Source organism: Siniperca chuatsi, linkage group LG18, assembly GCF_020085105.1.
Source record: "Siniperca chuatsi isolate FFG_IHB_CAS linkage group LG18, ASM2008510v1, whole genome shotgun sequence".
NCBI lineage: Eukaryota > Metazoa > Chordata > Actinopteri > Centrarchiformes > Sinipercidae > Siniperca > Siniperca chuatsi.
In genome coordinates, this window is record NC_058059.1 from 11,634,972 (window position 1) to 11,648,720 (window position 13,749).

The 13,749-nt window shown below is 40.1% G+C and overlaps 1 protein-coding gene across 10 annotated transcripts in view; it reads right to left on the reverse strand.

Moving 5' to 3' along the window:
* The window catches only part of rgs3a (regulator of G protein signaling 3a), a 155,635-nt gene that overhangs the window by 93,759 nt on the left and 48,127 nt on the right, over positions 1–13,749 (reverse strand). For 9 of the 10 annotated variants that reach the window (XM_044173710.1, XM_044173705.1, XM_044173704.1 and 6 more), the window contains 5 exons: positions 6,338–6,419; positions 5,222–5,327; positions 4,335–4,767; positions 2,239–2,278; positions 651–970 (listed from right to left, as the gene is read on the reverse strand). In XM_044173710.1, the coding sequence (XP_044029645.1) occupies positions 651–970; positions 2,239–2,278; positions 4,335–4,767; positions 5,222–5,327; positions 6,338–6,419 (981 nt within the window). Of the gene's footprint in view, positions 1–650; positions 971–2,238; positions 2,279–4,334; positions 4,768–5,221; positions 5,328–6,337; positions 6,420–9,995; positions 10,940–13,749 lie in introns of those variants that run through there. The other variant, XM_044173709.1, reaches the window with a different exon arrangement.

The following is a 13,749-nucleotide window of genomic DNA, read 5'->3' on the forward strand; positions in this document are numbered from 1 at the left end:
TAGCTCCCTACATGTCCTGTCTGTCTTTCTTTTTAGTGCATACTGACAATATATATATATATATATATATATATATATATATATATATATATATATATATATATATATATATATATTATTTTTTTTTTTTTAAATTTATTTATTTATTTATTTATTTTTAAAATTTTAGTGTGTGTAACCCAATCATCTTGATATTAGAACACTTAACAAAATAGTTTGACATTTTGGGAGATATGCTTATTCACTTTTTTGCAGAGTGTTAGATGAGAAGATCAATATCACTTTAATATCGACCAGTTAAATATGAAGCTAGAGCCAGCAGCCTATTAGCTTAGCACAGCATAAAACCTGGAAACAGTGGAAAACAGCTAGTCTGGCTCTGTTCAAAGGTAACAAAATCCGCCTACCAGCACCTCTAAAGCTCACTTATGTATGTAGAACTTATCGGCATGCGTTTTTGGCACAGAGGCTAAGAACTAGATCTCAACAGGAGTGGGATGAAAATACTGTAGTGCACTAGTTTTCAACTAAAATGTGAACAATAAATCACAAAAACATTGTGCAAATCAAGATGTCCCAAGAATGACTGTAAAACCACCAACAATCACAAATCCAAAAGCACACACACATATTCACACAAATTGGCTTACCTGAACAAAGATGGGGAAGATAAGGATCTTGGGTGCCACTTTGACATATCCATAGTTGGCATGTGGAGTATGTGAGCGGACAATGGTACAGTTCTGGTAATTGGCAAAGTTGGAATTCTGCTGTTGGTAGTTGGGTACACCTGCATTAGTGGAGGTGGACGCCATCTTTGTTGTCTTGGAGTTGTTAGACCGACGCAGGAAGCCAGTACGGCTGGAGAGACCGCCACCACCTCCACCACTCACACCTCCGGAAAAAGCACCCCCACGACCACCCTGGGACTGTGGACCAGAGGCCTGTCGTGTGGGGTATAACCTGGCAGCTGTGGAACAAAAGAAAGGTGAAGCAGGTGAGGGTAAAGCCGCAGGATTGATAAGATTTCTGGAGCCATTTATGGTGTGTCAGTAATCACTTTCATTAAGCTCACAGAGATCTTAAATAGTTCGACATTTTGGGAAACATGCTTATTCACTTTCTTACAGAGAGTTAGATGAGAAGATTGATACCACTCTCAAACCTGTCCGCTAATATGAAGATGGAGCCAGATTTGTAGCTTAGCTTAGCTTAGCATAAAGACAAACAGGCAAACAGGGTGAAACAGCTAGCCTGGCCTAGCCTCTACAGCTTACTAATTAACATGTTATATTTTGTTTGTTTAATCAGTACAAAAACCGAAGTGTAGGAAAGACAGAGCCAGGCTAGCTGTTTCGCCCCTTTTGCCAGGTTTATGCTAAGCAAAGCAAACTAGCTGCTGGCTGTCACTTTATATTTAGCATAGAGATATGAGAGTGGTATCAAGTTTCTCATCTATCTCATAAGAAGAGAATAAATCTATTTCCAAAAATGTCAAAATATTTCCTTCCCAAAGCTGCCAAAGCATGCTACATGCATGTGTCCCCAATTTGTATGCAGTTAAAGTGAACATTATTTGAGCAAATCTATGGTGGTCTGGGCCTGAACAGTTTATTTCCTTGTCTTATTGTTTATTGTGTTAACTCTACCTGCGTGGATAAGATGACCAGAGACCTCACCACAGGGTAGCTACAGCTGCCTTTAAGCTACAAGTGTTGCTAAAAAAACATGAGTGTTTTCAGTGACACTCTGTCACCAAAGTAGAATCCTTTGTTCTGTTTGTGCCTGCTAATAGTGCTCCAGCGTACTGGCCAAGACAGACGATACATATTTGATATTTTAAGCTGTTACTGTATATTGGCCAGGTTCCAGAAAAAACAACACACGGTGATAATTGAATGTTCTTTTTTTCAGGATAACTAACAAAGAAAAAGTTTGTAGTAAGTAATTTAGGAGAACAGGATCAAAAGTATTTTGCATTCACTGTACTTCTTAGGTCAGTTTAATTTGAGACTACTTCAAGGTGCCAAGTGAATTTAATCATATTCATTAAAATAACAATAACCTGAAAAGTGATGTCAAAAATCAAATTAACATTGGGCTGCGTCCAAAATGATGAAGGCACCAATGCCAACTTAAACAAAGGCTTTCAGCCAAAATACCCAACAGAGTTCACTGTGGCCTTTAATTAACAAAATGTTGTACGAGTATGAACATGCCATACTGTACATGTCTTACCTAATGTTCCCTGGTTGTCTTGGTAAACAGGCCTCAAGATCTGAAAGCAGAATAATATTAAATGACATTAATATTAAATAGGCTTGTTTCAGCACAATGAAAACTGACATCTAAACTACATCTAGAATGGAATAAAGACACATTAAAACAATGATATAATATACAGTATGTCATTGTTTTATTACTAAATTTATACTATATTGATAGTTGAAATACAATTCTGATTTTAACTTCCTATGATGTGATATAGGAAAGGGATGCTATAAGACATATTGTATATCCTTATTATAATAAGGGAGAATTGTCATTTTAGAGAATATACTGTATGCTACTCAATCAAAATGTTTTTTCGTCATACTTGTGTCCTAGACTTTCTTTTTCTGTGTTGCTATGCTGTGAGTTTGTGTTTAGGGATCAAGCTGGACATTATCATGTGTAGTTTCTTGCATGACATTGAATTTAGTGTCTGGGACTCAGCTGAGCCCATTTGAATTGCGCAGGACTCAGCGAGACAGTGATGGTTTCTACATGTCATAACAAATTTCAATCAACTGACAGAGTAAAGATAGAAAGCTGCCGCGACATCACATGTTGTTCAGATTAATGCAGTAGGTGAACTAGGTGTCACAAAATGTTAAAAACATATCATTAGCTTGCTTTTCTGCCAGCTCATCATGATAAATATTTTCTGTAGTGTGGGCTTTCAAAGCTCTTTGTTTGTGAACTAGAGTATTGTGTGATATGTCACCAACATGACCCATTTCCACAGGGCTTTCGGTATATTTAGCCTGCGATGGCCACCACAACATCTCACCAAATCCCTGCCCAGCCTTTTCTGTTTGGGATAAAAGTGGTGGCTGTTTCAAGGGGAATGTTTGTTCACTATGTCAGCATGAACCTCTAATCTTTTTCCAGAGGCTAACCAAAACACTCTACACCCTTTCTTTCAATATTTTTGCTATGATTCCTCAGAATCTACTTCTGTTCTTCTTTCTAAAATCAATCTTATGTTTGGGACTGTCTTTTGCCATGTGCAACAATGTCCATTTACTGAACCTCACAGATGAAGATGGACACTACATAGGCACACACGCACACACACAGCTCTAAGTTAAAGACAGACTTACTAGCAGTCAGACTCGGGGAAAGAGATAAGGAAATAAGACAATATAACTTAACCATCAACTCCACATATGACAGAAAAGGATTTAGTTTGTTAGACATGTTTTGGAAGACAGAGTGCACTGCAACAGGAAGAGTGTCTCAAACACATGTTGAATCTTTTGGTTCAGCATGTTTGTTACCCTGAGGTGGTTAATGGGTTAGTATTGTATTGTTACAGTTGTGTTAGCTGAGGAATTCAGTTCAGTCTTTTTGATTTAATGAGTTTGCTTTATTTTGTTTTTATGATCAAAGCTTTTACCTCATACATGATGTCATTGGGTGAAAAAATAAGTACATGCTGTATAAAATGGCGTATACATGTCATACTGTGCATGTACATGCATGTTATACTGAAACTGCATATTGTGCAATGGCCTAGTCTTGGAATATGTTAATTTTCATAAAGTACGCATTAATGCACTATTTTTGTTGATTTCTTTCTCTTTCTTAAATGCCACAAGTATTTGTTTTTAAAATACTGATGCATAATCCATGGTACACAGATGATTTATCTATTCTATATGATATCTGTAAGATAAATGATGTCAGAAACATTGGTTTCCTAATATGAACTGTGCTTAGTTGGTAGAATGTAATGAAAAAAATACTCTCAAAGCTTCACATAACACAGGCATACAATATATTATATGTTATTGTCTGCTCTTGCTTTTCAGTCTATTACTCCATATTTACATTACACTGAACTGTATGTCGTGGATGCAGTGTGTTCAAAACATGTCTGAAAGTACAAATCAGAGAGACGGCAGTAACCCAAATGGCGCAGTCATACTGTGTATACAGTCCTTCTATCTATCAGCACCAGGGATGTATGGTAAGGAGACATATCTAGGATGAGCCACCATATGACCGTGGTGAGGATGGGGAGGACGAAGAAGATGATGAAGATGCAGCCCACCACCAGTTTGCGGTACCTGGCTTCCAGGATTGATGGGGGCCAGGATGATATAGTTGTCCCCGTTGGATGCCTTCACCCTGGTACCCTTCAGTGTGGCGGTGTGAGGGTGGTGGAGGTGTCGTGGTTTCCCATCCAACTCCTCGGCCGACCCTCCCTGGGCCCCCCACCCCGGGGTCCCTACGCCTATGCCACTGCTATTTCCAGCTTCTGAACCATTGACCAGCAGCCTGCGGGTGGCGGTGGCACGGTGGTGGGCTGGGAGAGGCGGCACAGCTGGGGGGGTTTTGCTGGTGCCAACATCTGGTGCACGCCTGCGAGTAGGGGGTGAGGGGGCATCATAGTTTGAGGTGGAGGGCTTGTAGGAGGGCCGGTGGATGAGGCCCTCGAAATTAGGCTTAGCTGAAGGGCCCGTGCGCCACACCACCACTGTGATTTCATTGGCGCTGTTTCTACAATGAGAAAATAAAGATAAACAAAGATAAAGATCAACAAAATCTGGAGCAATGTAAATATATGACATATATATATATATGTATATATTTTGCAAATCAACTGCACATGTAAAATGACTTCTTTTAAGTATTTCAAGTAGAATTCAAAACATTTCCTATGTAACTGAGGAGTCCTGAAACTTCATAGAAAATTTGCAGAAATTTTAATTATTGTATTTGCACATCTATAAGAATTAAATAAAATCACAATACAGAAGGAAACCTATGTTAATCTATTATGTTACTGAAAACTAACAAATAAATAAAATGAGGAAAGAACAGGGCATCAAACATTTAACGGTATAACTAAGATTATGTTGTTGACTCCTGATAAATCACTGATGTTACAATATCAGATTGTACAGTAATTCCCACATCAGCCCATAATCTTCTGGTGTGTTGGACTCCTTACCTGATAGCATGGGCTAAGTCCACACATTTCCACTGCTCCACTGGCTGACCATTTAGCTGCAGGAGAGTGTCCAACTGCTGCAGACCTGCCTGATCCGCTGGACCCCCTGCCAGAGTGAAGAGACAGGAAAAGATCAGATCATTACACGCCCTCAGGTGCCATTCATGCTATCCAGGGCTATAGCTCCTTTATGTAATAACCTTGTTTTTTCAGTATTGGAGGTACAGAATGGCCAAATACTGTACAGATGAAACAATAAAATAAGAATCTGATATTAAGATGCTTTGTTGTTTTCTGAGGCGAAATTCTGTTTGCATTCTATCTCATCTCTCCACAGGGACAGTAACGATGTGTTCAGCTCAAGATTCAGCATCTTGTTCAAAAACATGTCAGCAGTATGGACGCCTGCCAACATGGGGGCTTGACTCCAAGTTGTCCATTTGACAGACCCGCGCCCTATTAATTGCAACACCCTGCTGACAGAGTTGAAGCTAATGCTAATTCTCCAAGCTGCGACCAGTGAAATAAAAAAAATAAATCGCCCACAGGTGACATGAAACTTTTATGATACAAGGTGCATTCATGAGATAAACTCATGTCAATAGATGTGAAACAAAAGCAACTTTTACAGTAAAAACATCTATTACCATATTGTTTACATAGTCTAGTGCCTTTATATTGGAATACGGGGGGGGGGGGAATTTAATTTCTGACTTAAGAACCAGTTCAGCCACCTGCTTTGACACCATATACTTTATACAGTGTGCAGTTTCAAGCAAAGTTCATGTCATAAATATTATAAAAATTAGAAATCTACTGTTGGCAGTCCTGCGAGTGAAAATGAAGAACATCAATTATAGCCAGACAGTATTACAATCAAATCCATTTTGTTAAAGTAACTTTGTTTATTGCTGCTTTTAAATTTATAGATGTATGATTTTGGGTGTTGGAAGTAAAATGAGAACGCTTCCAAGTTGCAATGAGAAATGCTAAGTAAAAATTAGGCAAGTTAGGTCCAAAGACAGAGCAGAAAAGTAAGGACATCAAAATTTAAACAACAACCTTTCTCTGGAAAGTTGAGTTTCATTTACACAGACATGTGCATGCAAAACTTGCCTGGATCAACAGCCTGCACCCTCACAGGGGAATCCGAGCAGATGGTAAAGCCATATCCATCCTTTCCTCGAAGGATGGTCACCTGCAACACACACACACACACACAGTCAGTCATTTTTTGATAGGAAGATAGGACCCCCCCCCCACTACCTGAGGAACCAAAAGTAGCATGCTGGCAAAATAATCAGCTTCCTTCCTACAGTACGATTAAGTAGATTTGTATTCTGCTTCTACTTCCTATTAAAACTGTCTTGACAGCAGTTTCCCAATTAACTGAGTTAGTGGGAAAAACAACTCAGAGATAGAAGAAGGACGTTCTTAGTCCAGTAGTCACATAAGAATTTCTAATACCGAAGTTATCGAAAGTAGATTGTCTCTTTATTCACACCTATACTTTGTAATAGTGTACAACTGGTACACAAAAAACATATTGCAAAAACAAACACAAAGTCCCTCTCAAACAAAAACATACACATTACACCTATATAGAAAGTTTTTTGTCACGGACACAACCCGTATTATAAAAGACCAATAGAAAAGCTACATATGTGTATGTATGAAAAGAATAGTTCTAAAGTACACAACTGCTTCTTTAAGTATAACTGATACTAACAGTGAAGAGTAAATCTAGACTGTTTAAACGTTTAATTTCAGGTTAATCCCACTGAGATTAAGCACAATTACATACAGCATGTAACTGTGTATTATGAAACATCAATAAAAAAGAACTTCAGATTAAGTATCATCTGATCTGTCATGATCTCAATCTCAACGTTACGATACACTATTTTAAAATACAACAGGGAGACACATTGTTCATCTGCTCAAATAAACCAGATCCACACACACGAACATACAGATAGAGAGACAACGCTGATGGCTCTTTCCCCATTGTCTCGCTTTCTCTTTGACCCTGCATCGTCAAACATTCAGTACCTGTGCCCGAAAGTCTGTGCCAAAGTTAACAAAGTTCCATCCAAAACATCTCACTTTCCAATCTCATCTGCTGACAACCAGGGGCCCAAAACACACAGATATTCCACCCCCACCCACCCCTCTCTCTCTCTTTCTGTCTCTAGCAGAGGAAAACTACATGTATATTCAGCTAAATTACAGTCTACCCATGAGCAAGATGCAGCGACTTGGAGAAATAAGGTGATTATTCAGGGGCCTGAAGCTTGTGATGACCCTAAAATGTCGGGTACGATTGCAGTTTCTTATAGTCCACTGATTTTATGTGCCCTGTGTCACATTGTTTGGGTCCACAATTCCTTTACCGTATTTCTCTACCCTTCATCCCCACCCCTCAAATTTCTCTCTGTTTCAGTCTTCCTCCAAACTGACACTGCTGAAAAAATGATTTGTCATTCTACAGAGAAAGACAGCTGTCTTTGTTACCTGCTGTACAAAAGAAACTCGGATTGTCATCTGTTTTTGTACACATGTACCCTCTTTGATGGGTCTGAAACCTGATTAGCCGTCTCATGAGAAAGTCGATGTGATGTTGTCATTATAATTCTTGTCGCTGAGAGCATTACAGGCCGTTACATACACACACCAGCCATGGCAGCACCCATATACTGTATAATTAGAAAGGATACACAGTATGTCAGGGCAACCTTTATGATAAGGAGGTTGACGTTCTTCCTCTGAGGCTGAAGAAGCACTTAAATACACACATGGGCACACATATGACTCCTCATTTTCGTTCATGACTGTGGCAAAAAGTGCATACGGTGTTATAATTGATAAAATTGTTGCTCTCTACTGTGTGTACTGTATATTTTAAACAAATCATCCTCAAATCTGGCTGTGTGACAAAAATGGGGAAAAACAGGCAAAAATAGAGAAAGAATGAGATATACAGAAACTGAGAAACTGACTGTAGGTGTAGAGAGATGAAAAGATGATAAAAAGGGACAGAACAAATAAAATATAATAAATAATGGTAAAAGAGGGCAGTGGGACTTTGAAAAGTGACAGAGACAGAGCAGATGACAAAGACAAATAGAGGAACAGATGGTATGAAAAAAACATTTCACTGGAATTAAAGACAAACAACAGTCATAGAATATTTTGATGGATCAAATTGAAATTTAATATATGAAAGAAAATATTGAAAAGCAAAGACTGTAACTCAAAATTTACAGGAGAGAGAGAAACATCTATCTATCTATCCATCTATGTCTTTTTATCAAATGCTGTTTCAGACATTGTGTCTTTTTTAAGGAAACTCTCAGAGCTGCCTAATTTGGACAGATTCATCCAAACTCAAGAGCCTTTACAGCGTTAATTAAATTTGTAAGCATAGTTGAGTCCAACCACTTGGACTCCTCTGGTCTGCATGGGAGAGGCAGTCCCATGGCCCTTTTCCACTTCTAAATGAAAGCAGAGGGGTTATTTTCAAACTGGAACAGAAAAGAGGAGACTAGCCTGGGAATAATGCAAGAAATCAGTATGAATGTTCTTTTAAGTGAGTTGGGGTTTTTTTCCCAGTGCATCAATCACAAGGCATATTACTGAAAATGAATGAAGATAAATGAATGGGAAAAGTTCCCAGCGTGCATTAAATATTTAAATTGTATGAGCAGGGCCTTACTGATGAATTAATAATTCAAATCAAAGGGACTGTGGAAGAACTGACAAGACTAAAATGTAAGATTTTAACTATAATTAACTATTGTAATGAATTTAGATGCACTCAAAGGAAGAAAACCCTGTAGCCCATGTATGTGCAGTATGTGTTCATGCATGTGTGACCAAGCTTTTCCCTTTTTACATTCATGCTTCAGTGCTACACCATCCTTTCAGACATGACTGCATGAAGCTGGGAGCAGAAATCCTGCCAGTCTTCATCTGATGATTACAGTACAGGTCTTGCCTGCTTGCAGCAGAAATAACATTAACTGCCGACAGGTGTGCATAAACTAAAACAAATCTACCATACACAAGATACACGCATGTGGTTAGACAATGTTATCTGGACGAGTATGTTCAGAGACTACGACAGCACACCACCCACCCACACACACACACACGTCTCACGACTCAAGGTTCATGCTGTATTTCTGTAATGTAAGCCCAGTCTTACAAATATCCTCAAGGTGCGACTGCAGTCTCTTCAAAATTAAGTCTATTCAAATGTTTACATTCTGTTCCATCCCAATCAATTAAATTATATTCAGTTTCATCACATTTGATTTCCTCTTTGTTCTATTATGCAATTTAGATGGGCACAAAATGGTTTATGTAAGGATAGTGGCATCGGCTCATATCATAGCAAATATTTTACTCCTCTCCTCAGCTCCCACTATCCTTTTCTCACTATGTGAAGGATAATAATGTAGAGGACAGAAAGCTCATTCTCCTCTCTCAAGAAACACACATCCCTTATGTAATGGCAAAATATCAAAATTCCAAAGATATTTCCACATCAATTATTTATATCCTGCTTTTGTATTAGACAGTTTGACAGCTAAATGGTTGCAAATTATGAAATAACTTATCAGAGATTGTAACTCAAAATTTTCTTCCTTTTTACGAGTCTCTCACTCACAATCACAGGTTGATACTGTACACTACCCCCACACACACACACACACACACACACACACACACACACACACACCCCGCCTTACTCTCTGTAACACAGACACACCTGAGGCAGTCTACATCCGATGCAGAGGTGGCACAACCCGTGGATAGTGTGCATCACACCTCCACCTCCTACCCCTCCTCCTTCTCCAGTTTTCAAGTCCGCAGCCAGCACACACACACTGCGACGGTGACTTTCCACCTGGCCAGCCCCTCTGCAGCCCGAGTATCTCCACAGCTTCCTTTGTGCAGCTGAGTGTGTGCTCCTGGGGCTGTGCTCCGATGGCTGGGTGGACTTAAGTGTGTTATGAATCATCTCAACAGTGACAGCTGCCCAAAGAGTGGCTGGGGTGGCTTTAGTCTTGCAGTGTTCAAAATTTCAGGTTCCCAGGTGACAGTCCAGTTGAGGTGGCGCTAGATAATAATACTGTGTCTCACCTTGCTGTAAAATAGGCACGAATCTGTCGAGTTTAACAAAAATGTGTCCTTGGAGTCGTTTTTCAGCCAAACTGCCCTTCACTCCGCATCAACTTTTCCCAAATGAGTCTAGATTCAATTTTCTTGGTAAGTCTTTTCTGCGAAACTGGCGTCACTCTGCCACTGACCTCCAACTGCAATGTTATCCATTCAAGGTTTGTTAATAAAGACTCCAATCATAAATGCACATTCCTGTATGCAAGTTTTTTTGAGTCTGTACCTGTCATTTCATCAATGGCTTCATGTCTTCCTCTTGGCTCCTTTAAAAACTCCAGTTCAATGTTCCTTACTTCTTTCTTTGAACTTTTCTTTGCTCTCTTCTCTTCTTGCATTTGTTCTATCCCGTAACAGACCGTCCAGCTCCTTGCTCTGTGGCCTGAACAGCAGCAGTTGCAGTAGCTCCTGAGATCAGCTGTTTGAGAGTGTGTGACGGCGTCATGTAGGCGAGACTGGCGCTGGCTCGGCCTGCTCAGGCCACACTGTAGCTCCTGGCAGGGGCGCTCATGGGAACTCTTCAACAGCAGAAGAATAGGAGGAAGTGCCTCCCACCGCCACCCCCCTCCACACACATATACTTACGCATACCTCGCCACCCCACAGCCAGTACAGCTTTGTGTGTCTGCCCTCGATAAGGCCAGTTTGCTTCCTGAGTCCACACTATGAGACTGTGAGAGGTGACTAATGTAGGTGGCACAAGTGAGACGTAGGAATAAGAGGGAGGAAGGCAGGATTTTTAATAAGAGTGGTCTGGCAGGTCTGAGTTTGCAAACTTATAACAGTGGATTTAAACTCTAGACCATATTTGCACTGTAAACGGAAATCTTTCTGATTGCTTAAGACTTTTGGGTCTAACTTTTAATTACCACATTTCCCAACAAAAGAGAGTGACAGCAGTATTGTTTGGGCACATACTCACACACACACACACACACACACCTCAATCGGACTTCACACCTCATCAGACTCTTTCCACCTTAGCTCCCATACTTACCAGTCTCCGTCCAGACATTATGCCTGTTTGTTATGTTTTGAACTTCCATATTTCCTCTGCTTTTCCTTTCAGCTGCTCCCCGTCACCCCCCACCACACAGTACGGAAATTCACAGGTCTGCGACCTCTAACAATCTCCCCTCCTCTTCCAGTTATCCAAACATTACTTTTATTTTTGTTTTCAATATCCGTATGCCTGGGAAAGAGGTGGTAATCTGCACAAAAATAACAACAAACACCTCAGCAGCAGTGCAAGAAAAAGCCTGTTAAATTACGGCTAAATAGTGGCCAGTCTAACCCCTAGCAACCCCATTAATTCCAGGCTTGCCTCTTTTCCTTTTTATCGTTTGGATGTCTGGCTCATGGAATGAAACATGGACAGAGAAGTGACAGAGAAAGAGAGGGGTGAAAGAGGAGCGATGCTGCACTAGTCTCTACAATGTTAATAAAGTGGCAGAAAAGGCCGTTGTCTTAAGATCCCTTCATGCCAGTCGTAATGGCAGCTTTTCCCTGTTTGCCTTTTCAAAAGGGCGAGGGTTACCCGTCAAGCACACAAAAAACACTTTCTCTCTCTTTCACGCTGTGCTGTTCACCTCTAAATAGGCAGAAGGACGGATTAGAGGGAGAGAAGAAAGGGAGAGAAGAAAGCATGTCTTAGAGAGAGGAGTGAAAGAAGAGTTTGAAAAGCTTGTCTGGGAGCCAGACGAGTCCAATCTGGTGTTTAGTAGTGTGGGATCTCTCGCTCTCACTCTCTCTCTGTCGCTCTCCCTCTGTGTCTGTCTCTCTCTCTTTCTGGCCTGAATAAACAGCTATCAAAGGAGGAGGCGTCTGCCAAGCCAATGAACTCACAAGATGGGTCTAAGGCCAAGTTCAGGGTCACAGCTCAGGTTGTCCTTAAGATCCAAACTTTGGAAGCTCGGCATATGGATTCATAACTACACTACATTTTGAAGGTGACACTGTGCATAATATGAGACAGTGAGATGACTACAAACCTAACAGAGCAGCCCCATGGCTTCAACCTTAGACCACTTAGGCTAGGCTTCTAGGCCTCTTACAAATTAAGTTAGACTTAATTATAGATCTATGAACAAAATCAATTAAACTTTGAAATGCACAGGTTAGTGCACTTTAAAGTACTTTACAGGTCATTGACAAACCAACCAAGACTAACAAGGGAGTAGATACATAAACAGTAAAACAGTGGGAGTCTAATGCACTGTCAAGATATAGAGATAAAATTCAAATGTGAATAAAAATGATAAAAGTGAAATAAAATAAATCTACAAGACTAAAAATCTACATGCTAGAGGATCATTTAGGCACAGTAATGCTTTGAGCTAAGTGCTAACGTCAGCATGATAAAATGCTCACAAAGACAATGCTAACATCTGCTAAACATTAGCAAATATATTTACAATGTTCATCTTAGTTTAGCATGTTAGCATGCTAACGTTTGCTAATTGGCACTAAACACAAACTATAGTTGAGGCTGATGGGAATGTCATTAGTTTTGCAGGTATTTGGTCTTAAACCCAAGTATTGGACAAATAAAAAATTTGAACTTAAGATGGCGCTACAGTAGATGAAAAGTCACCAAAGTGATTTTGATTCATCAAGAGGGGACATGAATGTCTATATAAAATTTCATGCCAATACATCCAATAGTTGTGAAGACATTTCACTCCGAACCACACATTTCTACCTCATAGTGGTGCTTAAAGAAAAGTCAGGGGATTATCAAAGTCATTAGGATTCATCCTGTGGTGACAATGAACATCTGTGGAAAAAATTCATGGCAAACCATCCAATAGTTAAGATTTTTCAGTCTGGACCAAAGTGTTGGACCGACCAACTGACAACACTGCCATCTATAGAGCCATGCCGTTAGAAATGTTCAACCTGAACAGGACAAAAGTCTTTCTAAAGGCTCTCATTCACCCATGCATACACATTGATGGTGGCGAAGCTGCGATGCAAGGTGCTGGCCATCTGGAGCAATTTGGGGTTGAGGGTCTTGCTCAATGACATGACGTGGACAAGAGATTAATGGGCAACTCACTCTCTCACCTGAGCCACAGCAGTCCATACAATGTGATAAACACTATGCAACTATAGCTATGTGCATCCCATGTACCATATGTGGTTTGGGCTGTAACTTCTTTAAAATTAAAAGACGGTGAAAAACAGCTAGGGGCAAGGATAGGCACTCATACATCCTGCATCGAGCAGAGAACATATGAGAGTTCGGAGCAGCCAGGGCCCTGAGCCTAAAATACTCACAAAGGGATACATTCTGGCAGTGAAACTAACCATTCTTCATTTATTCTGCGACGCCAGCCAGAAAATCT